Below are 23,369 nucleotides of genomic sequence, written 5' to 3'. Positions count from 1 at the left end.
AGACAAACCACTTCATGACCCAGACTAAAGAATTCTAAAGAATTGCTTTCTACTCCACATCTTTGCTTAGAAATTGCTCCAATCATTTTTGTAGTCTGCAGGGATGGAGTTACATTAATCTTTCTTCTACACATTTTATTACACAAGACCTAAGAATTATTTCCTCTGTCACAAAGTTTACAACCTTCCTATCTATATTATGACACAGTCATAATTTTGAAGTACATATATACTATTTAATAGATAAACCTTATGTTAAACAAAAATAATTAGTGCAAATAAAAATTAATAATCAGAGTAGCAACTAAATATATGCATGTAATTTATAACAGCCAACTGAAAAATGATAGGTTGAGTAGGATTTCAGTATCCTTTCTGCTAGCAACACACATGAGCACATGATACCTTCATTTACTTTAGTCACAAGATTGCTAAACTTCATATTCTTCCAGACAGTACTAAGGATGCAATCATTTGCTTTTTTTTTTTTTTGACAAACACTGCCAAAATCATGACGGTAGAAACTGGCACAACAGCAAAATGGAAGGAAAAAAAGTCAACCCATTTTCTGCTGAGCATTTCTTTTCAGTTGAGTTTATAAAACCAAGATCAATCTGCTACTTACAATGATTAATAACTTCCTTGTCCTTGACAAAGCACTCTATAAATTGTTACAGGCACAATTGTACATAGCAATGCCATTAAGGTGTCTACTTACTGTGTGTCTTTTAATATTTTATTGTGGCAAGCTCTCATTGCATACTTGAGAGACATTTTTCTTTCTTTTAAGAGGAGTTTTCTTATTTTGTTCCATTCCTACTGCCCTTGGTTACTGGGCATCACTGAGAAGAGCCTGGCTGAATTTCTTTATTTCCCTCTCATGAGGTATTTATATGCATTATAAGATGCCCTGATACTTCTCTTCTCCTGGCTGGACAGTCCCAACTCTTAGTTTCTTCTCATAGGAGAGAATGCCTGATCCTTCATCATTTTGGTGGCCCTTTGTTGGCCTCTCCTTAGTATGTCCACATCTCTCTTGTACTGGGGAGCCCAGCACCAAAGCCATCACTCTAGGTGCAGCTCACCAGTGCAGAGTAGAGGGGAAGGATCACCTCCCTCAGACTGCGGGCAGTAGTCTTCCTAATGCTGCCCAGGAAGTGTTGGCCTTCTTTGCCACAAAGCACCTTGGGTGCTCATGTTCACCTCAGTGTCCAGCAGGACTTCCAGATTCTTTTCTACCAGGCTGCTACCTAGACTCACTGCATTCTGGTGTCTGTGATTATTCCTCTCCAGGCACACAACTTTGCCCCTCCCCTTGCTGGTCTTCTTGAGATTCCTTCTTTTGCCAATTCCTCCAACCTGCTAAGGTCCCTCTGAATTAAAGGTAATCACATGGTGTTCCCACCACTCCTCCCAGCCTTCTGTCATCAGCAAACTTGCTGAGCATGCACTCTGACCTGTCATTAAAGATACTTAACAGTACTGGCCTCTATATCAATTCCATGGGTATATCACTTATGGCTGACCTCCAGCTGGACTTTCTACTGAGAACTACAATTCTTTGGGCTCAATGGTTCATCCAGTTTTCAACCCACCTTGCAGCCCTTTTATCTAGTTCATACTTTAGTAGCTTCTTTGTGACATCCCCACTGACTTGCGTGCGACCAATTCACTTAAATGCTTCCTAATTTGATTCTCTTCCATGAACAGTTTCTCTTCCTTTACTCCAGACTTTCCCACTGGCCTCGGTGGCCTGGAATTCCTGAAGGCAGGAACAACCCTGAACTCCACCACCTTATGAGCACTGCAGTCCCTGGTTTTCACATACTTGACAAGTTCTTCTTTTACTAAGTAAAAGTTCCAAGAAATAGCTTGTCCTTGTCATCTCATCCACCAGACAATCCAGAAACCTGGACTGCTTGTGTACTGCTGTGTTGCCTTTGCAGCAGCCATCAAAGTAGCTAAAGTTCCCTAAGGACCATAGCCTGCAAATGTGAGGCTTTTTACAGTTGCTTGAAGAAGGCATCACGTACTAATTCTTGGTCAGGCAGTGTGTAGCAGACATCCATAACATCACCCCCATAGGTCTGAGCAATATCCCTGTCCCATAAGCTTTCAGCTGACTGAACAACTCTCCAAAGGCAGAGCTCCGTGCATCCCTGTTGCTTTCTCATGAAAGAAAGCAGAGCAACACTCTCTCCTCACCTTCCCAGCCTGTATCCATTTGTAACTGCATAATCATTTATCCAGTGATAAATTAATCCCAAATGCATTTCATCTGGAGTACTTAATAAATTAGCAGTCTTTAAGTATTCTTGTGACACAGGTTGACACTTTAGTGTTAGTCACTGAGTCATAGCTAATACCTTTAATGGGTTGAAAGGGTGCTTGAGCACCAAGTGAGAACTGGGCTAACCTAACAAAAGACAGGAGTGGCTGGATCTCCCTCTCCAAAAGAAAAGCAAGGGCCAACTGGGCTGAACATTTTAGGGAACTGGCAAGTAGTTTGAGCAACTGAGACAACTGGTGTTTCAATTACTATCATGTCTCCTGTCAGTGTCAGAAGAGCAGGTCTGAATTTGTATCACAAGCAAGACATACAGCCTATTCTGATGTTCCCAGTTTTCATCCCAGCACAAGACACAGCAGTTAGTGCCTGTACAGTCACATTTCCCATTGGTCATGAGGGCTTTTGAACAGAGATACTCAGAAACAGGTCTGGATCCTTCCTCATTGAAAATATTCAAAACACGGATATTTCTCTACTGTTAGGCAGCATAGGAAACAATAAACTTTTCATGGTTTAGGAGATGCTCCAGTGTTTGTAAACATGTGGATTTCAGTGTAACTTGCTAGTCAGACATAGAACGCATCCCCTCCTACATCCAGTGACTAGGAAGATCATACACGTTGGACATCAGAGTAGATGTCCATGTTATGCTCCACCTTGGTATGCAAGGTTTCAAACATGTGAGGTAGTTATTACTTCAACTAAAAAGAGTTACACGACAATTGGATAAAAACCCACAACTCTCTCAGCCACAATCATAATTTTTTGGTGTTTTTGACAGAAAACCTTAAGTGTAATATCACACAAACTATCTCCTGAAGTTTAAATAGAATGTTACCTTTATATGCTCTTGGATTTCACTAAGGCAGTTCTACTGGGAATACCTTGAGGATTTTTTCTTCTGGACTCGTTTAAAAGCTAAAATCCCACTGGGTTGTAACAGTTTTGTCTTGAAATTTAATGCGCAGAGACAGCAAACTGCAGGAGTTTCTTCAGACAATAGCAGCAGACTTATTACTCTCACTGCCTCAAACAGGAAGATGATACAGCTTAAAAACAGCTTTACCATCTTCAAATCAGAAGAATTGAGTGCACAGCTTGAGGAACAGGGAATGACCGTTACCCATGACGGACTTTTTCTACTGAGACATATCTTCTGCAATATTCAGCTACGGACTTGCACTTCAAAGTGAGTGCTCGAGGTCATTTAGCTGTTTTTCACAGGTTAGCAAGTTAGGGAGAAACATCGGATGGGGAAAACACTGAGGAGTAGGCCAAGTGCAACAAAAAGTCACTGAAGAGGAAGAAGAATGTTCAAGAGGGAATTCAGTTCTCAAGCATGCAGTAATGGGCACTTTGGTAGTTGTGGTACCCAAAGACTACAGTGCAGGGAAAAGCAAACAAAACCAACAAGTAAAGCCCCTAGTAACTGTATATGAATTTATCTGTGTGATTTTCTGTTCTCCATAGTTACATCTTAAAGCAAGTAACACAATTTCAGCATTAATATTTCTAATTCTTTTCAGTAATAGAAGTTATATGTGCTTTAGTATGTACTGGTTCTACAAAACAGACTGTGCTCTCTGGAACCTATAAAACAACTAACTGCTCAGTGGGAACCCTGTGTTAAGCTGCCATACATAACTGATGGAGAATCTTCACAGCAAATGCAAAACATGGCCCCATGGAGCTGAGGGGTGGAAGCTCCTTCCAGAACACAGGTGAATGCTGTGCTCTGCTGCATCTAAAGCACCTCTGGCAACCTCTACCTGGGATTTGGGAAGCAGGGACAAAGGTGATTGAAAAGAAAATGGCTCAGAGGAAATGAAATTAATCCCAGAGGACTTCCTGACAGAAAAGTCTTTCAAGGCACTCTGACATGTTCCCAGGGCAAAGCCACCGTCACACGAGGCAGCCAGGACTGGAGCGACGCCTTTCCGCTACTTCACGCTTCAGTGCAAGGCAGCACTGTGCTTCTCAGGGGCTGTGCATGCAGCATCCCTGCTTCAGCTCTCACTACTCCTCTTAGCAGAGACAAGAGGGAGAGACTGCCTTTTTATGTGTTTATGCATGTGTGTGTAGATAATATCTAGATATATAAAATGTATTTCATATGTAAGCCAGGAGGAGAAGTAACAAGAAGAAAGGAACAGATTTAAAGGCAAACGCAGGGAACAGCTACATGAATGAGTGCAGACAGCCCGAGGCTCTGCTCTGTCACTGGATGCCTCTGTTGGAGCAGGTGGAAAGCAAAACTGGGTGGCAAAGCCACACGTGCCAATGAGAGTCTGATCAGGTTTGGTTGCCCCAAAGCATCTGTGAGCTGTGCTTCCTCCAGCAGACATACCCAAACTATTCAACTATACAGTACTTCAGTGATCTAAATCCACTTCTACATTCCCTTCCAGGTTTTCTAACACTCCAGGCACTTTGGGGTCTATTTTTAGAAGTATTTTAATTCTCTCATAATTTTACAGCAAGGGTTGGCAAAAACAAAGACAACTAATTAAATGGCTGTAAAAGAAAACTACAGAAAGTATTAGGGGTGAAAACAGAAGGGAACAACGATCTCCAATATTTGAATCCCCATTTTTATCACTCATAAAACCTTGTGCAATCATATGGTGTTAAATCCAGTTTTCAGCGAAGCAACATGAAAAGATTTTGACCATCTCTGCATTATGGGAAATTCAAGCACAGCAAGACTTTTTTTTTCAAAGGTAAAAATAAATAGGCTATAATTTCCATTTTAACAGAAACACTGAAATATTTAACAGCAGTTTTATTTGCCTTTGCTTTCGCTCCAAAGTTCAGATGTTTCTTAGCAAAATCAAAAACTATTTCCCCAGTCACAAAACATTCCCAAAGCCTCAGGTGAGAGCATAGCCTCAGTGGTAGAACAACCCCATATTAACTCATGCCCACTACCATTACAACAGCCCTCCTCGTTATTTATATTTTTATCAATCTCTCCAAAGACTGCTTTTAATTAGAGAAATATATAAAGATAGCAAGCTCCTGGCTCTTACTCTTTATAGGATAATTTCATTTAAATCAGTGTTGAAGAACAAGACAGCCTCGTTACTAACAAAAGCTGGACTTTGTGTTGAACTGGATCACCAACTTTGAGAAGCCCTGGAAAATCAGTTTTATGAACACGGGGAGATGCAGGACATGCAGCTGTACAACCAAAGGAATTCATTCACTGCTTTCACACACCGTCTAGCTGGATCTCTGACTAACTGTGATCTTTTCAGAAATGAATGCAATAACTCTAGCAGACTTCAAAGGCATCCTACTCTGGCACTATTTTCACCAAGTCTAATCAACGTTTATGCCTCAAAGAATTTTGTAGGATTGCTTTTAGTAGCTACTTAGATATAAAAACTAACTTCCAATGTATTTAGCTCAATCCATTAGTATGTTCACGCCAAAAGAAGTTCATTTTTTGTTGGCTGGCTTTTGGTGATTTAGATAATGTCTTGCATGAGTTGGCTTTTTTACCGTGCACACAAATTACTGCTTTCTTCTTCAGAAGTAAACACTACTCATGTGAGGTTATGTACAACCATTGACAGGCATTGTTCCTAAAGCAGCATAAAGCTTCAAAAAGGAGCTCAGGAAACAATCAGAGCCACCACAGATCCTACTGCCTTATGATTTCATTAAAAATAAATAAATAAATAAAGCCGTTGTCTCTTTTGATGACGGACTTTTGATAATTTTGTCGCTTAGAACTTCAGGTTTTCTTTTCAGGTTGTGTGGCTGCCACCTCAGACGTGAGAAGCTATGGGAAACAAATGAATACGACATGGCAGCTTACCTTGAGTGACTCGAGTCCCCAAGGAAGCAACGCTCTCACCTGATGGAGAGAGTGTTGGTGTTCTTTTGCCTGCTACACACAGATCCTCTCACCACAAGTATCCCCGCTGTGCAGAGCATCTTCCCCTGAGCACCAGGATGGGCCACAGGCTTGTAAGGATGTCCACTATTCAATCTTACTCCCTGGTGTCCCTTCTCACACTTCTTCCATATGATTAAAAGGCAGCTTCATTACAGAAATGTCCACTAATAGTGCCTGCTTTATCATTAATGCATCGAATAATTGCAGCTCTCAAAAAAGAGGATATTACAAAGAAGCTGGAACAAACATTCAGAGATTTAATGTTGTTTTCTTGAGGGCCCTATGAGGACTCTATTCAGCACACTGGTCTGCATGTAAGCGGATTTTCAGCAGCTGGGTGATTTTTTTTTCCTTCCCAAAAGGCCAGAAGACTTTTCTTAAAATATCTCAAGCGTGCGCGCATGTGTGTACACCCACACATCAAACACTTTGCTGCAGCACAGATCTACCACTAACAGGACACAACTACAGAGAGACCTCTGCTACAGCAAGAAAATCTGCTTCTTTTCCACACTTAAGCTATGGAAAAGCATGGTATTGTGATGATGGGGTTGAAGATCTGGCCCTGTATATTTGAGTTCAGCTCTGACAAGAAAAAAACCCATCTCCAATGAAGACGTAGGCACGGGTTAACCTGTTTTAACTACTCCTTAAAGCCCAAGAACTTGCAGCAAGAACGTTCAAGTGGATATCTTCACTTGCAGCGCACCAGCATTACTATTAGATTACACATCTCCCTGCGTTACCATTAAGCGTCTGGAAACTCATGTTGAGAGAGAGGAATGAAAGCAATGCATGGACATATTCACTGACATTTAATTCAGTCACTTTGATTAATTATTAAATTTCTAAAACATACTTGCTGCTTGAAATGGCTTTTCAAAGGGTCCAGTTTTCCCATTAGCAAATTAATTTTACCCTTGATGGTTGGCACGAGTTGTCTGTAAACAATTACATTATTTAAGACACACTTCACTTAATCTACCCAGCCCTGAACTGTTTTCCCCAAAACTTAAAAAGTCATTTCCAGTTCAAAAGATTTACATACTGTTAGTATTCCCTGTGCAGCCTGACATTACATTTTCAAAAAACAGCTTCTTAGTTTTGTGCTATGACTGAACTTACACTTAATTTCACCTAGTGTGCACAGACATTTTCATAGTTAAAATACGAACAAGACTGCTCAGTAAGACAATTCAATTAAATATATAAATATAAAACCATCAACAAAATTTTGTCTTAGGCACAAACACATGCAGTCGATTATAAATTATTCAGGCAACACCATCAGTCAGTACAGTTCAGCCACAGGAAAGGTAGTGAATCAAAACACTGAATATATCTGAGGTAAAAACAGAATATTTGCAAGGGTTTGGGTTTTTTTTGTTTGTTTGTTTGTTTGTTTTTGTTTTGTTTCCTGTCATCCAGTTTTTTTCACTCTAATGGAAAAAAAAAGAAAAAGAAAAAAAAATTATAGAAATATGTAGTAGTTAGACAAGAGAAAACTCACAGCTACGAACATTTTATGACCAGGATGGTCAGGACACAGCCATCTGTCCTTGCTGTGGGAGCAGAGCCAGGACACCCCCAGTCCCTGCAGCCAACTGAGATGCTGCAGCTACAGCACACCCCAATGCACTGCACCCTTCATCTCTAGCATGCCACATCCTCCAAGGCCACCTTCAGATGCAAGCTGTACAATGGCAGATGGCCAAAATGTTCAGCAACATCTGAACATACCTCTTAACAGGGTAAGAGCTGCTGGATCTTGAGCTTTAAGCGATAAGAAAAGCTTGAAGAAAGAAAAACCAACAACTAAACATGGAGATCTTAGCCCAGCACAGGCACTGAATGGACCAAGGTGTGACGTAGCTGAAGTATCAAAAGGAAACCCAGTCCTTCTGTCAGGCACTGCTTATGCCTACTAGAGCAGTGTACTAAAACTATAGTTTAATTTCATACTGTTCAACCATCTTCCCTAAGCACAGATGTAGGTCAGTTAGTTTAATTTTCGTAGAAACAAATCTCATTCCCTCACATTTTTCTGCATTTTTGTTTCCAATTAAATAAGGCAAGGAAGTGAAATCAAGTCTTTATTGTTCTCAAGAACAGTGGTTTTGTATAAACAAGATTTCTACAACAAAAATAAAAAATAAAAACATAAAAAACCCATTAAGAGTATTTTTATGCAGCAAGAAGTCTTAAGAGTATTTGAAGAACAAATAACAGAGAGACTGGAATGTTTGAACAGCTCTATAACTGCATCATGTGAATGGCTTCTGGAGTTAAGGGTTATCAAAAGTCACAAGCATTTTCCCCAGAACAGACTGACATAATCTTGAGATTGAGACACTGTCCTGTACAGAAAACAGAGTGGAAGAAGCCAGTCTATTTGCATCCATTTTCATGGAGGTTCTTAATCTACATCCAAGCTTCCTCTAGACTATCAAAGAAAGAAGAAAGGGAAGAGTCATTACTTCCCTGCAGCAAAGAGACTTTCTGAAAAGGCATCCTCACTAGGAATGAAGTAGTCTCTTTCTGTATTAATTAATGCTTCATAAAATCTATCGTAGACAAAACTTTTCCCAAGTCGAGATTGTCAAGCCAAGATAAACCAAAGCACGCACACAAACCGCAAAGTATTCTGCGTTCACTGGGACTGCATTTGATGACCTAATGAGAGTGTGGCCCAACGCCAGATGTGGTGCTAAGTGTCACACAGGAAAACAACACTATTGCATGCTAATGAGTGGAAATGAGCATGGGGCAAGCATCCTGGAAAGGTCTCCTCCAAAATCCAGAGGAAACCCCAAGGAATTAGGGATGGCCCTAGTGGAGCTGAGGGCAGAAGTGATGGAGAGCTCAGCACTGCTCAGCTCAAACTGCCCTTTTCCTGCCATCTTATCATGTGATCTCCCTGCTCCTAATTGCCATTACAAATACAAATAAATAAGCTGTCAAGAAAGTAAAAAATAACACCAATAATAATCCAAAAAGCTAAACAATTTAAAAATGAAGTGAAAAAACGAAGCCTGCTTCCTCCTGCTCTTGTGAGCAGAGGGGCAAGCACTGATCTCTCCTATCTCTTCTTTCTGCTGACAGGCCCAAGGGAACAGCATGGAGCTGTGCCAGGGGAGGGGCAGCTGGGGGTAAGGGAAACAGACTGCACCAGAGAGCAGCGGGCATGGGATGGGCTGCCCAGGGCAGTGGGCACTGCTGCTGGAGTTCAAAGAGCTCTCATACATAGGATTTGAATTCTGAGTGGTCCTGTGTGAAGCTGGAATTGGAATTGACGATCCCTGTGGGTCCTTTTCCAGATCAGGATATTCAATGGGTCTATGGTTTACATCACTCATTATCAGCTAATAGAAAGTGCCAGTAAAAGAAACTGCTGGCATCCCCACACACCAAGCACTGTCCATAAGATCACTGGAGGCATGGAAGTACTCCCCTGAAGAAAGAGCAAGGAGCCTTCTGGTGGACAGGCCTGCAAGGGAGTCATGGTCGACACGCAGCATGGCTTTCGTGTTGATGAAACATTTGTCTTCTTGATCCCTACGGCAAAAGTACAGAGCTGGGGAAATAATTTACAGATATAAATCCAAAGATGTTTGAAGCGACCGTAACCCTTGAGGATACAGGAGCTATGCCTACTAGGGAAGTTGCTCATTTCTCCCCCTCGACAATTCAAATCGGCTCACTGCTTGGAAATGAAGCTTATCTACACTTGGAGAGCTGCATAAGGGGATTTTGTACATTCTGTTCTCAAAGTAAGTTTCTGCTCAAAGGCAACAATTCCAAAATCATACATATATATACACACACACACACATTCACCTCTGAATTTCAACATCAAGCGCTGAGCTTTTTATTCCTAATAACTGCACTCACTATATGAGCTCAGAGGAAGGCAAGCCAAAACCCACCTCCCAGTCACTCCTGGTACATTTCCACAGCCAGAGCAGTCACTCAGGTCTGTGAATAACAGTGCACACAAAGCGACCAATGCTCTGCATCACTGTCTGCACTGCAACCCCAAGCTGCAAAACACCACCACAGTGACAGCATTTCAGAAGTCCACTTCATTGCATGATACTTTGGTTTTCACACATCTGAGAAAGCAACACAGAGTTGTTTAGCAGAGATCAATATCAAAATAAAAATACAGCTTCTTTTGCCACTATCAGTCTTTCACGCTACTGGAAACTTCAAGCTGCCATGTACCCATGTGTGCATTTTCTACATGCATACAAAAGCAAGCTTAGCTGCCATCCAAAGCCCACACTCTAACTTCAGTATCCTCACTGACATACAAAAGCAAAGGAAATCTTGGATTATCTAACAATAATTGGATGCCTTACAGTACAAAGTTGCACTCAGTCTCCTCTAAAGCTCCACCTGAAACCATTTTCCTCCAAGTGAAAAAAATAATCAGTATACTTGACAGGCAATATAATGCATTTAATATTTATTACAATATATCTATCAATTTTTCTTTTTGCTTTGGTGGAACAACATTATGGGGTTGGTGTTAAATAAGCCCTAATTTTCTCTCTCCTTTTTTTTTCCCTTAAAACAATGTTGTTATTATTACAGGTTAAAAACTCAAATTCTGAGAGAAAGCTTATGTTTAAAAGATATTGGCAAGAATAATTGCCCTTTTCAAAGAGAAGAAATCAGCAGTAAACTGTATTAATCAATGTTTATTGAATTCTGTGCTCCAGGCTAGTTGTTCCTGTCAACAGAAGTCCTTCAGACCCAGGTTTTCCACTTCAGCTTTAATGAACAAGGCTGAAATCATGCATTGAAATGAAATAATGCAGAACTAATCAACTGGCTTTGTTTTTGAAGTCTGAACTACCTCACCTGTGAAACAAAATGAAAAAAAAAGAAAAAAGCACATGCTTACAAATTATCTTAGAGGAAACAATCCAAGGATGTTGATCTTGCAGTCAAAACATCCTCTTATCCTTGCCAGAAAGTGAAACAGAACAAGAAACACAACACAAATGACAGCCATCTGGGAGAAACTACAAACCTCTTAGAATCACTGTTTCATTCCAGCCACACGGGTTGATTTCACCAGGGTTCACTGCTACAGACCCTTACAAACATAACTAACCTGTGCTTGCAGGACCAAACCTTTAGCTGGCCTACAGCAAGGCAAAGCCAAGACAATACGTAGACTTGAAAACGCATGGTCAACTCCACAAATCTCAATAAAATAAACACCAACATCCAGAAAAGTGCAACCACTGCAGACATATTTTTTGACAGAGCTTTGTTTCCTACGTAGCAGTTACCAACAAATAAACAAATCTCCCCATGCATTCTAAGATGTATAGGAAAATCACATTCAAATCCAAGGTACAATCACTGATTAAAAACAGCTGAATTGGCAGATGTAAAGGCTATCTGAATTTCACTTCCTGGGCTTCCTCCCAGAACAGCTTCCCATTTACATCTTTGTCACTTAGCCCCTACCTTAAGGCATCCCCAGCTGCCTCGGGTCAAGCCTAAGGGCAGGCCATATACATTGCAAACACGAGACTTTCTGTCACATCAGCAGCCCTCACAGCTGCCCGTCAGTCACATCTTCTTTCTGTTTTGCTGAGCAGCACACCAATTGCATTAAGTAAGTAAAAAGAGCAGCTGACAGCAAACAACACTTAGCAGGCCACAAACAAGACTGTCCCACTTTGTATTAATACAGTATATGAACAAGTCTATCTGTTATTTTTAGTCAAAATATGAAAACCTATGTCCCTTGCTGCCTCGGTGTTAAAGTGATTGCAGATGGGATGTGTTACCTTCCTCCCCTTTGTGATACGACTGCTGAATTATTTTCCGACATAACTGCAGGAAGAATTCTTTCTGAAATTGCACATCCATGGGGTACCCTGCACAGTAATTGTACTTCTAGTACTTCAAAGGACACGAGAATGCAGAAAGGGCTCAAGGGTTGTAGAGCTGTAATTCAGAAAATTCACCACATTTCTCCTTCATAAAAACAAAGGAAACAAAAATCAACAAGAAAAGATCTCTCAGGTATGGTGGTAATATCAAAATGTGATTCTCTCTACTTTGATACTACCAACTAACTTCAACCCTACACTGGTAATCCTTAAGTATACACTTCAAAAATTGACAAATTTTCCAAATTCCTGTATGTCAAAACTAAATCTAGGGGACTGACAGACAAACGATCTAGTCATGTTATGTGAAGCACTGATTGTTTCCAAACACTGCCACAACACTCAGAAGGGAAAATTCACTCAGCTATCACCCTAAGTATTGCCAGTTCCATAGACTCTTTTCTCAATATAGCTGTGCATTTAAAAGGTATCAACTGCTAACAACAAAATATGAGCAGTATTCATAAGAACAAATTTAACTGCTCATAGAGAAGTGATCAGATTACCTTCTGTAGGTTGCTCTAAATCAGGTTTAATATTTCTTCTTAGTTTTACACATTTCCATTTCAGTTAGCAGTAGTTTGCATATATCTAAGGCCATAAAGCCGCTGCTGTTTGTCATCCAGTAATGAATCACATAAGACATACTTTATTTTATCACTAAAGAGAGGCCACTCAACAAAAATACATTTTTTCTTACCTGCAAATCCACTGATGGTTTACCAGGGCATAAAATACTGACATATGGAAGCTTTGTAATAAGTGACTCAAAGCAAATACTTTCACTCATTTTTCAAATATTGTCTTTCCAATGAAATACTGTGAGAAAGATACAGGGTTTGAACATTTCCAATAGAGTAAATTTAAGCTATCATCATACAGTGTAACAGAACCTCTGCCTTCTTTTGTCCTCACCTTGATGTAAGCCCCTGAACAATAATGTAGTGCTAGACAACAGCACTGTATCTTCTTAAGACTCTTAAACCAACAGCTAATAAAATTCATCATCATTCCATTACTTTAGTATATCATATCATATATTCCATACATCATTTTTCAAATTCATTATTCATTATCCATCATGAAGAAAATAACCTACTGTGAAAGCACAAGTGGCAGTAGAAGCCTAATTACCTGTAAGACACAACAGACCATGGGCTGCAACTAGAACAACCTTGCACATAGTTGCTAAGCCTCTGGAAGTAATTTGTGTGACATCATCTGCTTGACAAAATTCACAGCCATTCAGATTCCTTATAGAAGTCCAAGAGAGAACCTAGAAAGTGGTATCGTTTTCTACCCACCTTGGAAGCAAATGCAAACACTGATCTGCAACAGAGGAATCAAGGAGTCAGGTACAAAATGTTCAGTACTTTCTAAATTCTTTGTGTTGCAGTTGGAGCAGTGGTGTTTTAAGGGGGTGGCTGTAGTCTTCTGAGTAGAGAAACCCTCCCCAGTTTCCTCCAATTCCTGTAGTGCAGTGCCAGTTACTCCCCACCTGATCAAGGCACCCAAGATGTACACGATGACAGGGAGAGCAGTGTGGAGTGTTACCAAAAATCATATATATATATCACTGTGCATTTTAAATACAAGTTTGTGAATGCACTATTCATCGTTCACTGTATTTATCTGTAATACACTGTAATTTTTATTTCTTTTTTAATAGCGCTGCTACCAGTTGACAGAACAACTGTGTTAGTGAGGAGCTTCCCCCCATCTGGTATCAAAATGGCACAGACCTGAGCAACCACGAGCTTGGTAAACAGGCCCAAAGGCACAGCATTTGCTAACAAATTTAAAAACACAAGTTTCTGAGCTAATTCTCCACACAGCATCCATCTGCTTTTGGTTTCACTTCCTTTTCTTTTTTTTTTTTTTTTTTGTGTGGTTTAATTCAAATAGTATTTTCCCCAGAACTATATTTAATTTCTTACTCCCTTCTGCACTCTACTGTCCTGCTCTCTTCTCCAAAGTTCCTTTTTACAAAAACACAGAGTAACTGAGGTGGGGAGGACTCTCTGCAAGTACTCTAGCTCAAAATCCCTGCTCAGAGCAAGGCCAGCTTTGAAGCTGGATCTACTTTCAAAGACAGACCGGTACGCTTGCAGCCTTATCCAGTTAGGTTTTGAGGATCTGCAAAGAGATATCTCACTGTCCCAATAATATCTTCCTTCCCATCTTCTCTGTCCTCAATTCCACAGCAAAGCACATACACAAGGGTATTACATGCACCAGGATCACAAGCTAAAGTTTGGCCCCTGAAATACAGTGTCTGAGGCCCTATCTCCATGCCAGCTTTTTGCAGAGGAGCTGGTGTCCCTGTGCTTTATGTGGAAGATTATTTTATATCAAGATTAGCAAGAACAGAACAAACTGGGTATAACTGAAGGGCTCTGTCTGCAAGGCTGGAGGAGCAGGCAGCCATGTCCTCATACTCTGCAGTCAGGGGATCTCCTACCTCCTCTTGCACCCTGCCCCTCCCCCCCAGCTCAGCTCTTCACAAAACAAAGGAGTTGTTGGTTCATTTCTGTAATGCCCATAACCCATTTTTGAGAAATTTCCACTCTAAAAACAAGAAACCACTGCTCTGTTTGCTCTACTACATGCGTGCACACACACAACAATAAAAAGCAAACAACTCCAAGTGCCAGGTTTAGGAATTCCTAGTGAGTCTTGGTTTGGCCTCCGTTTGCGCACGCCTTACAACAGAACCATTAGTCACCTGATCTACTCTTTCACTTTGTCTCATTTAATGCCCCAAATAAATGACTTCACCTGAAAAATTATTCAAGACCTTATTTTGTCCTCACTGCTCAAACTGGAACCCGATGTCTTAGCTCCCACACAGTATTCAAGCCCTTCTCTCAGTACAGACATTAATTTCTCCCTGAGCTTTTCTACAATGCTCACCAGCAAAGCATCTAAGAGCTTAGCAAACACTAATTTACTTTCATGGTATACCAGTAAAGGAGAGTTGCCATTAACCTCATTTCACAGGTGGAGAACTAGAGAACAGGGAGATTATCATCAAAGGTATGCAGTAATTTAAAAGTTCCAGCCTGAGGTGCCTTATGGCTGAAATGTCAGAGCAGTTAGGCTTATGTAATTTTTACATAGACAAACCGTGCTTTCCTTGGCCTGCTACAGCCATCATATTCAAACTCTTAAGTCAGGCCCAAAGGGAAGGAGAGATGGAGCCAGGCTGTGGGCTCTGCTTAGGCCACCTGTGAGTCTACCACAGCTGTGGTGAGACAAGCAGACTGCCCTTGATGGAAAAATCATTAAAGCGAGGTCAAATAGAGGATCTGTAGGCAACCTTAGCTCTGTCCCTCTTCAAATTCTACTCAGACGTTCTCAAAACTGCAACTGTCTTTTGCACTGGTTTGCACATCACCTCCTTTGAGAGGGAAAACAGAAAACCCTCTGAGAAAATGTGGCAGTGTCCAGATGTATGGTCCACCACAAGAAGACTTCCTGACTCGAGGATGCAGAGGAAAGGAAAAAGCTGGAGAGAGGGCTGCTGCACCCAGCACTCCCCTGCTGTGTCTGCACCTTTGCTCTCCTCCCAGGCCCACTCTTCTCAGATAAGAATCATTTTTAAAAGTTGTCTAATGCTTTCTGTACATGCAACGACTACGGAATTTGCTTTATACAAATAACAGGTGTTCATATACATTCTGATGATAAATTATACCTGTTGGGGTGCCCTGCTGAAAAAGCAGCAATAACTCGATAAATGTTTATAAGCTCATCAGCAAGGGTCTTACGTTGTTGTTTCCCTCTTTGTTTTACTAATTAAATTAAGTTAGCAGTTGGAACTGATGGCCACTATTAAAGCACACATCTCCATAGTTGCTTTTACCTTTCTCTTGAATCTTAGTTCATAAAACCCAATGTCTCACTCACTTCACAGTATTCAAGAAGGAACAGAATCTTAGCACTAAATACTCACAATGCAAATTGACAAATTCATGATTAAACACATGAGCTTGCACATCATTCGAGGAAGCAGGAAGAGAAATGTCCAAGTCTCTCAACATTTCTTTGAACGTTAGATATTGCAAATCTAGTGAAGAATAAAGAATGCTCAGTTCTCCAAACCACAAGATGTGCAGTCTCACCACTGCAGCTACCAGACACCACTGCAAGAGGAGGGCGACCCATGATGAATACACTGCTTGAGCAAGGACAATCAAGATCTATAATAAATTGGTAAAGAATGATATCCAAAAGCAATTGAAAGTAGAGTAGCACAGAAATTCCACACTCGCAGCTGCTAGCAGGGAGAAGTTTTCTGTTTATACTTCCTGCAAAGAATTAGGTAACTCATGTCTCATTTTTTCAGTGACTTGAAGGAAACAAGCTGGTTTCCCTCAAGTAACTCAGACCTTTACCATCTGTGCTCTGCAGTGCCCCCTCAGCCTAAGGGCCACTTGCGTGAGCCACAAAGGGAAATTTTAAAAAGCAACCCTATTGCTAATAAACTTAAATTGTCTCTTGCACCACTGCTTTAGGAAAACAAATGTAGGATGTGTGCAGCCTGTTTCCTAGATAATGAAAATATTTCACCAGAACCAGGACTCATGCACAAGCGTTCCTGGCCGGAGCAAACATGCTGCCCCGGTGCTGCAGGGAAGAGGAAGTGTGGTGCCTTCCAGACAGACCCTGAAGCTGGGGATGGTTGCTGGTGCAGTGCAGGAAAACACTTCAGTTATCTTTGAATTTGTGTAAACAATATAATGCAGCTAAAGCTACTATCCAAACAAGCATCTACAAACATGAGCCCCATCCCAAGAGCTACAAGCTCATTTAACTAATATAAAACAGGACATGAGTAAATTAGGATTTAATTTATGCACATTTCTTAAGGGCTTGGAAGATCTAAATAATTTCATAGGACGTTCAAGAGCTGCTAACATTTTATAATGCATTCCTATTAGTTCCCTATCTATAAAGTGAGAATAATTGATAACTCTTCATTTCTCGGGTTTTTCTAGTAAGGATGTATTCACTAATGACCATGAAAAACGAGATGGCAGTTAGAAATGGTCACATGCAAAACATGCACACAGTTACTGAGAAGTGGCCCTTTGCAAGAGCATGGCTGTAATGAAATACAACACTGCATCTGGTGCAATGACCACCTGTTTAAGAACAGGAAGATGAAAAAGCAGCAGAAACAAGAGGTACAACACCTTTATCTGAAGTGTTTGAATTTATCCACTGGAAAATGTTACAACTGCCATGTGCACACAGGAAGTTTCAGCCCTGGTTTGCAAGCTGACTGCTGCATCACAGGAGAAGTCTCTCTGGATATGGGTATCCCTTCCCACCCCATCCAAACTGGTGGCACTAGGGCTACTGAGACCTCAAGAAAAACATGACTTAGGGAGATCAGAAAAAAGTATTGATAAACTATGATCCATTAACATCAATTTCCAGGGGCTGGCAATCTTGAAACAGTCATTAAAAACAAGGAAATAAGAAGCTTTAATGAATTCTAGTTATTGTGAAGAGGATTATTTTCATTGTGCTTTCAAGGCCTGCCACATTACCTGCTCAGGTTCTTCTAGCCTGCAACAAACTGACTGCCTTTAGTTCCAATGAAAGCAGAGATTATACTTTTCTGACACGACATGACCAGGGAAGGAAGTGGCCCCAACACATGCATCCAAACACACAGCAGACGAGCAGCATGTACATCCTGGGAGATGAAACGCTGTTTGTGAAATGAAAAGAAGTCATCCTGCTCTCCTCACCCTTTCAGATCAATTACCATCTATGCAACCTGAGCTAGAGATATTCAGTGCCCTTGTCACCACACTACTCATAAAGCCATTAACTCTTCTAACAACCCCAATCAAATCAATGAGATGAGAGCAAACAAGAACAATTTGTGCCGATTTATGAAATGGAGACAATTTGGAAAGTAAGAGAGATGCTGCTGCTTGTGAGCACTAAAAGCCATAGGAATATTGCTTCCCTCAGTGCTCTGTCTCAGCACTATTTCTGTAGTAGATCTCTTCTATCAGTATTGAACCCAGTTTTAACTCAACTCCAGTTATGAAATGCAAAGACATTTGTTAGGAAGATTTTGGCAGCTGAGGGAGTTTCTGCACCGTTAACACTGAGTCACGTTGGAGAACAATGCACAATCAGAGCAAGTGGAGTTTTCTGCTGACATAATCCCACAAGAAGAGAATTATACATTCGATAACCATCTTATTCCCAATTTCAATCAACAAGGAGGATATCTGTAATTCTGAGTTACATAAAACATTCTGTTTTTCCTTTTTGTCTTATTTGCTAAGCTTGGATGCCAAATATCTTCCTTTCACCTTCTAGTGCAGACAAGGAACAGACTTGTAATAATTACTGCAAAGAGAGAAAAAAAGTATCACAAGTATTTTGAAGGCATATTGGTAAAGATTAATGTCCTATAAGTGAGGAAACTGATGATTCTCACGCAATAATTGTGGATGAAATAATACAAGGCACCAAAGTGCTAATAATACATTTCAAAAGGTTTAAAAAAATCTGTCACATAAGATATAGTTTCAAATAACACGATGAAAGTACACTAAGCATTTACTGATTAAAAGAAGAGAAAATCTGATCTGAGGAAACAGCCGTATTGGTCTAACCTTGGTATATATCAAAACACACTTTGAAGAAAAAAATTAAAACCATTAAATCAAAGTAAAAAGGTGAGAGGAAATACCACATGACTTTACTGAAGATAGCCTATGGCAAACTACTTTGTCTAAAGTATCAGTGCTCTTGTCAAATAGCGCATAAGAGACCTTGACAAAGCATAGAAGAAAATTATTTGTGTAACTCAGTGAGTGACTACATGGAACATTTTGAGGGACAGAGATTAAAAATAAGAGAAAGAAAAAAAGAAAGAGCTCCTGGCTTAGTGGGAGTTTACGAGTAGAATTCTTCATGCATTGATTTTTGAGATTGTTCTTTCACGTCTTCATGGCACCAACACCAAAACCTTTAAGCCAATGGAATACACTGCTGACATCCTGTTGGGAGGACCAAGAGAGGAGAATCAGATGAAAATGGAGTATCTTTCAGGAAGAAATGGATGACAAACCTGAAGTAAGATAAATGACACGGCACCTGTTCAAAACAAAGCAGCCCGGAATCTCCTGGGCAATGTTCTGTATCATCTGCAAGCTGAAAAATCTGTTCCCATTCCACTGGAACACAATCTAACCCTTTTCAAATGTTTTGTGAAGACTTGAGGCTGCAATCAGACCAGGGCTTGTGTTTGTTTTGGTCAGAGGTGGCCACGCAGGCTCCAAATACATCCTCCTGCTTAAGACCGGGCCGTAACTCGAAGGTCCTGGCAAAGTATCCCAAATTTGGGGAAGGACATATGTCATTTCTGGAAATGGGCCAGGCAGCTATGCCGCACAACAGTGCTGCCATTCTCTGTCTGTCCTGGCAAAAGAGCCTTGCTCATGCAAAGCCTCATTAAAGGGAGCTGGTTGAGAGGTAGTGCCATAATGCTGCACAAGACAAATACTTTTTCAAGCACTTCAAGCAATAAGCACCAACTTGTCTGAGCAGCCTGGGCAGAAATTTCATTGCCCATTATGTTCACAGTGCAAAGCCTCACTGAAATGAGTATGACGCCTGTGCTACTAATGTCAATATGTGTTTGTGTATGAAGATTATTATTTTAGCTGTTCTCGCACTACACAGCACAGAAAGAGACCCTCAGGAAAGATAAGAGAGCTGATGTTGCATGTCAAAGCAAGGATATCCACTGAACTGAGTCCACATGAATGAAATGTCCAAGCAAACAGACGTCAGAGTGGAGTCTCCTTTTCACTCAGGGAGCTTTGGGTATTACTGCACCTTTCTCACTTCCTCCTGGATCCCAGTATTACAGCTCATTTGGTCCCCCATGGCAAAGCTTCAGAGGATTACATGTGGTGTACCTAATGAAGAGCTACAAAATCAAAGCACAACTGGGCCGAGGACAAACTAAAGTCACCTTTTCCTTGTCATTCCCAGAGGCCTGCTCTATTTATAACTTTGTTTTGTTTCTGTTTGATCTTTTGGCTATTCTAATGTACTTCCTCAGTTTTTCATTAATTCTGTCTCCCTACAGCACCCTAAGCAATACTATGTATGGGAGGAAGGGGCAACAGCAAATCTACAGAGTGATTGGCTAAGACAATCTCCAAACACGATCGCTAATTGGGTACATAGCTCATAAGAGGCAACCCTTTGGGAAGGATGGGTGACAATGCAGGGAGAGGGAACAAAACCTGAACAAGCTCCTACTCTGTTTGGATGAATGAACAACAAGTCTTTGATTTCATTAGCTCTGATATTCGGAGAATCATACCAATAAGTATGACCTCATTCTCAAGCACGCATCCTTCGAGCATACAAGCACACAAGGAATGGCTATTAAAAGCTCTGCGATTACTCTAAATTTGCACTGTGAATGGGATAATACCAGATCATAATTACATTCAGCGTAAACACCTCATTGTTTCCATTACACGAAATCCAATTTCACGAGAGCATTCACAGCAGCACTAGCAGCAGCCTTTCGCATGTACACATGGGTTTCAGCAGATGCCACACCTACCCAACCAAAGCAGCACACGGGAGGAGCGGACAAAAGAAACCCTGGAGGAGGAGGGATCGTGTTTGCTGTGCTGTCTGCACAGGCTCCCTGATGAGCACAGCCTGAACCCTCCCACAGCACGCTCTGCATTTGTAACTGAGAAGTTGCAACTCCTCGTGCACTCAAGTCTACAGGACTGTGCTCAGCGTGAGTGTTATGACCACCAGTAAAAACAACTCTTCAAAACCTGACACACACTCATCCAGTATAAAATACTTCTGACCCCCATGGGCCGAGGGATGTTGCATCCTTTTGTTTTCTAAGGAGAATAAAAGGAAAACCTATGAGACTATTGGCTTGATCAAGTCAAGAGTAATAATTTATTAATCAACATTCAAGAAATCCTTATGACATGCAACAGTTTTTGCAGGGATTTTGCTTTCTTATTTAAAAGACCTTCAGTGCTAACAATCAGCTAGGGAAATACTTTGACAGCTTGCTTTGATGCGTTCCTTTGATTTGCATATTAAAGCAAAAAAAGTTATGTGCTCTCATTGACTCATATTATTTTCACGTTTTTCAGTGCTAAGTAAATCTTTCAGTCCTTGTGCATTTTATGTCAATACAATAGATATATCACTGCTACTATTGCAGTGCCCCTGAAAATAGGTTTTTCTGATAAAAACTCACTCCCATCAACATAAAGGTTATCAGCATAGAACATCTTTGAAATGGAAAAAAGATAAAGAACGTATAAGGGAGAAATGCAGCAAAAAAAATCAATCACTCTACATTAGTTTACTTGTGCAGATACGCAATTGTGGTGCACTTAAAAACAAGAGGAAAACCTCTCACTTCAACATTTTCCAGAGAATAGAGCACGCTGGTGCTGTTAAGCACAGCCACGTTCACTACTTCGTCTGAAAACAAACGGAAGGTTCTTATTTCAGCAAAATGGAAATGAAGCTGGATGCCATGAAAAGGATGTGACAGCCACTCCAGGAAAATAAAAATAAAAAGAAGTGCATCAAACTTCAGCTGCTCAAAAATAAGACAGCTTTGCTGCAAAGCTCCCAGCGCTCAGCTCGGAACAGCCAAAAGCTTTCACAAGGATCACCAGAGCCTGCCAGTGCTGAGCACAAACCCAACGGACTCACGTTTTGCAAGGGGACTTCAGAACTTATTTGGGTTCGGGGTAAGCTGCTGCAGCCACGCAACCGCTGCCACCACACGACCCCACGGGTGCTCCCCAACAAAGCTGCCCACACAGCGACTTTCTGCAGGCTCGGAGGGCTGACCCTCACTCGGCAGCACGCATGAATCACCAACTTGAACCCACCAATGAGAGATTGCTGCCTCTACACCGCTTTAAAAACACTCACAGTACAAAGGCATCCTACAAGGGCGACCACCAGCGGATCAGTTTTCAAAACAAAGTGTTTTACACCGGCCCTCCAGCACTCAGACTCAATTAACTGCACCTGAAATATTAAACAGGCTGACGGACCCTGCTCACTTTGGGAGCTTTGTGCCACTTCAGCTGTTTCACACTGGTCATCAGCAGCCACAGACAGACAAAGCTATAGCCGGAAGCTTTCGTACTTGCATAGGGCTCAGGTTCTACCACGTAGGGAATACTGTTTGGGCTTCAGGTTACTGTTTTTTTTTGCTTTTAGAGAGTCTTACAAACATAACATTTATCGCAACTAAAGGAAAGCGAGGTCACGCGAAACACTTACTTCGAAAATGTTCAGATGCGTAATAATAGACATCCTCATAGCCCTCGTGGTAATCCTCCTCCGGGCGGTACTTTTTGCCTTTTCTCCTCCTCGACCTCCGTATCTGTTTGACGAAGCCCAGGAAGCGCTCCATGGCCTCAGTGCCCGCCGGCAGCCCCTCACCTCACGCACAGTTGCCCGTGTATGGGGCAGCAGCCAGCACTGCAGGAACGCCGCGACCTTCCACCATCTGGTACCATTAAAAACCCTGATCTCAGCTAGGGCTGGAAAGCATATTGTTTCCCCCTCCTTTAAAAAACAATAATAAGGTGAGGGGTGGACTTTGTAAAAGCTACAGACTGGAATATCTCAACATAAAAATTGATAAAGGGGGGGAAATGCTGAAGGGAAAGGAGAACTGAGGGTTGCGAGCAGTTGTTGAACAGAGCGAAGTTGGGGCGTGCTGCCTGCCAGGCAGAGGAGCCGGCACCGGGAGCTCGCTGCCCTCCGTCTCCATCATTTGAAGCGGGGCTGGGAGGCGGGGAGAGATGCGAGTCGGCGGACTGAACCATATCCACGGGCAAGGCAGGTTTCCCTCTGTCAGTTAAATCTGTCCTCATATTTACTCAGGCACGGGCTGAGGGCTCTGTTTGATTTCGTTTGTTCTACGGGCAGGAAACGCACGGCTCCATTCCTGCCATCACACGCACTGGGAGAACAACTGGGAGAGTGGTTTAACCCATACACACAGCCCACTCAGCAGCAAGCGTGTGCCCAGTGTGTTAATTGGAGCAGCAGGGAGAAGGCTCGGCAGCTGTTAAAAAATGACACATATACCCACTGGGCATTGGTGCATTCTAATCACTGCTACATCTAACCATTAAAATGCGCTTCACAGATGGGTTTCTGATAGAGCCAGGCAGGCTGGGCAGCAGTAGGCAAA

At 41.5% G+C, this 23,369-nt stretch overlaps 1 protein-coding gene across 2 annotated transcripts in view; it reads right to left on the bottom strand.

The window, feature by feature from the left end:
- GRIP1 (glutamate receptor interacting protein 1) overlaps window positions 1-22,580 on the bottom strand; it is a 199,836-nt gene extending 177,256 nt beyond the window's left edge. For both annotated transcript variants that reach the window (XM_065743300.1, XM_065743301.1), the window contains exon 1: window positions 22,448-22,580. In XM_065743300.1, the coding sequence (XP_065599372.1) occupies window positions 22,448-22,580 (133 nt within the window). The remainder of the gene's footprint in view (window positions 1-22,447) is intronic.
- Between the last annotated feature and the right edge of the window lie 789 nt (window positions 22,581-23,369).

The sequence above is a fragment of the Cyrtonyx montezumae genome, unplaced genomic scaffold (assembly GCF_038088225.1).
Source record: "Cyrtonyx montezumae isolate F1298 unplaced genomic scaffold, pur_monq_1.0 scaffold_3, whole genome shotgun sequence".
NCBI classification, from domain to species: domain Eukaryota; kingdom Metazoa; phylum Chordata; class Aves; order Galliformes; family Odontophoridae; genus Cyrtonyx; species Cyrtonyx montezumae.
This window is presented reverse-complemented; position numbering and strand designations above follow the sequence as displayed.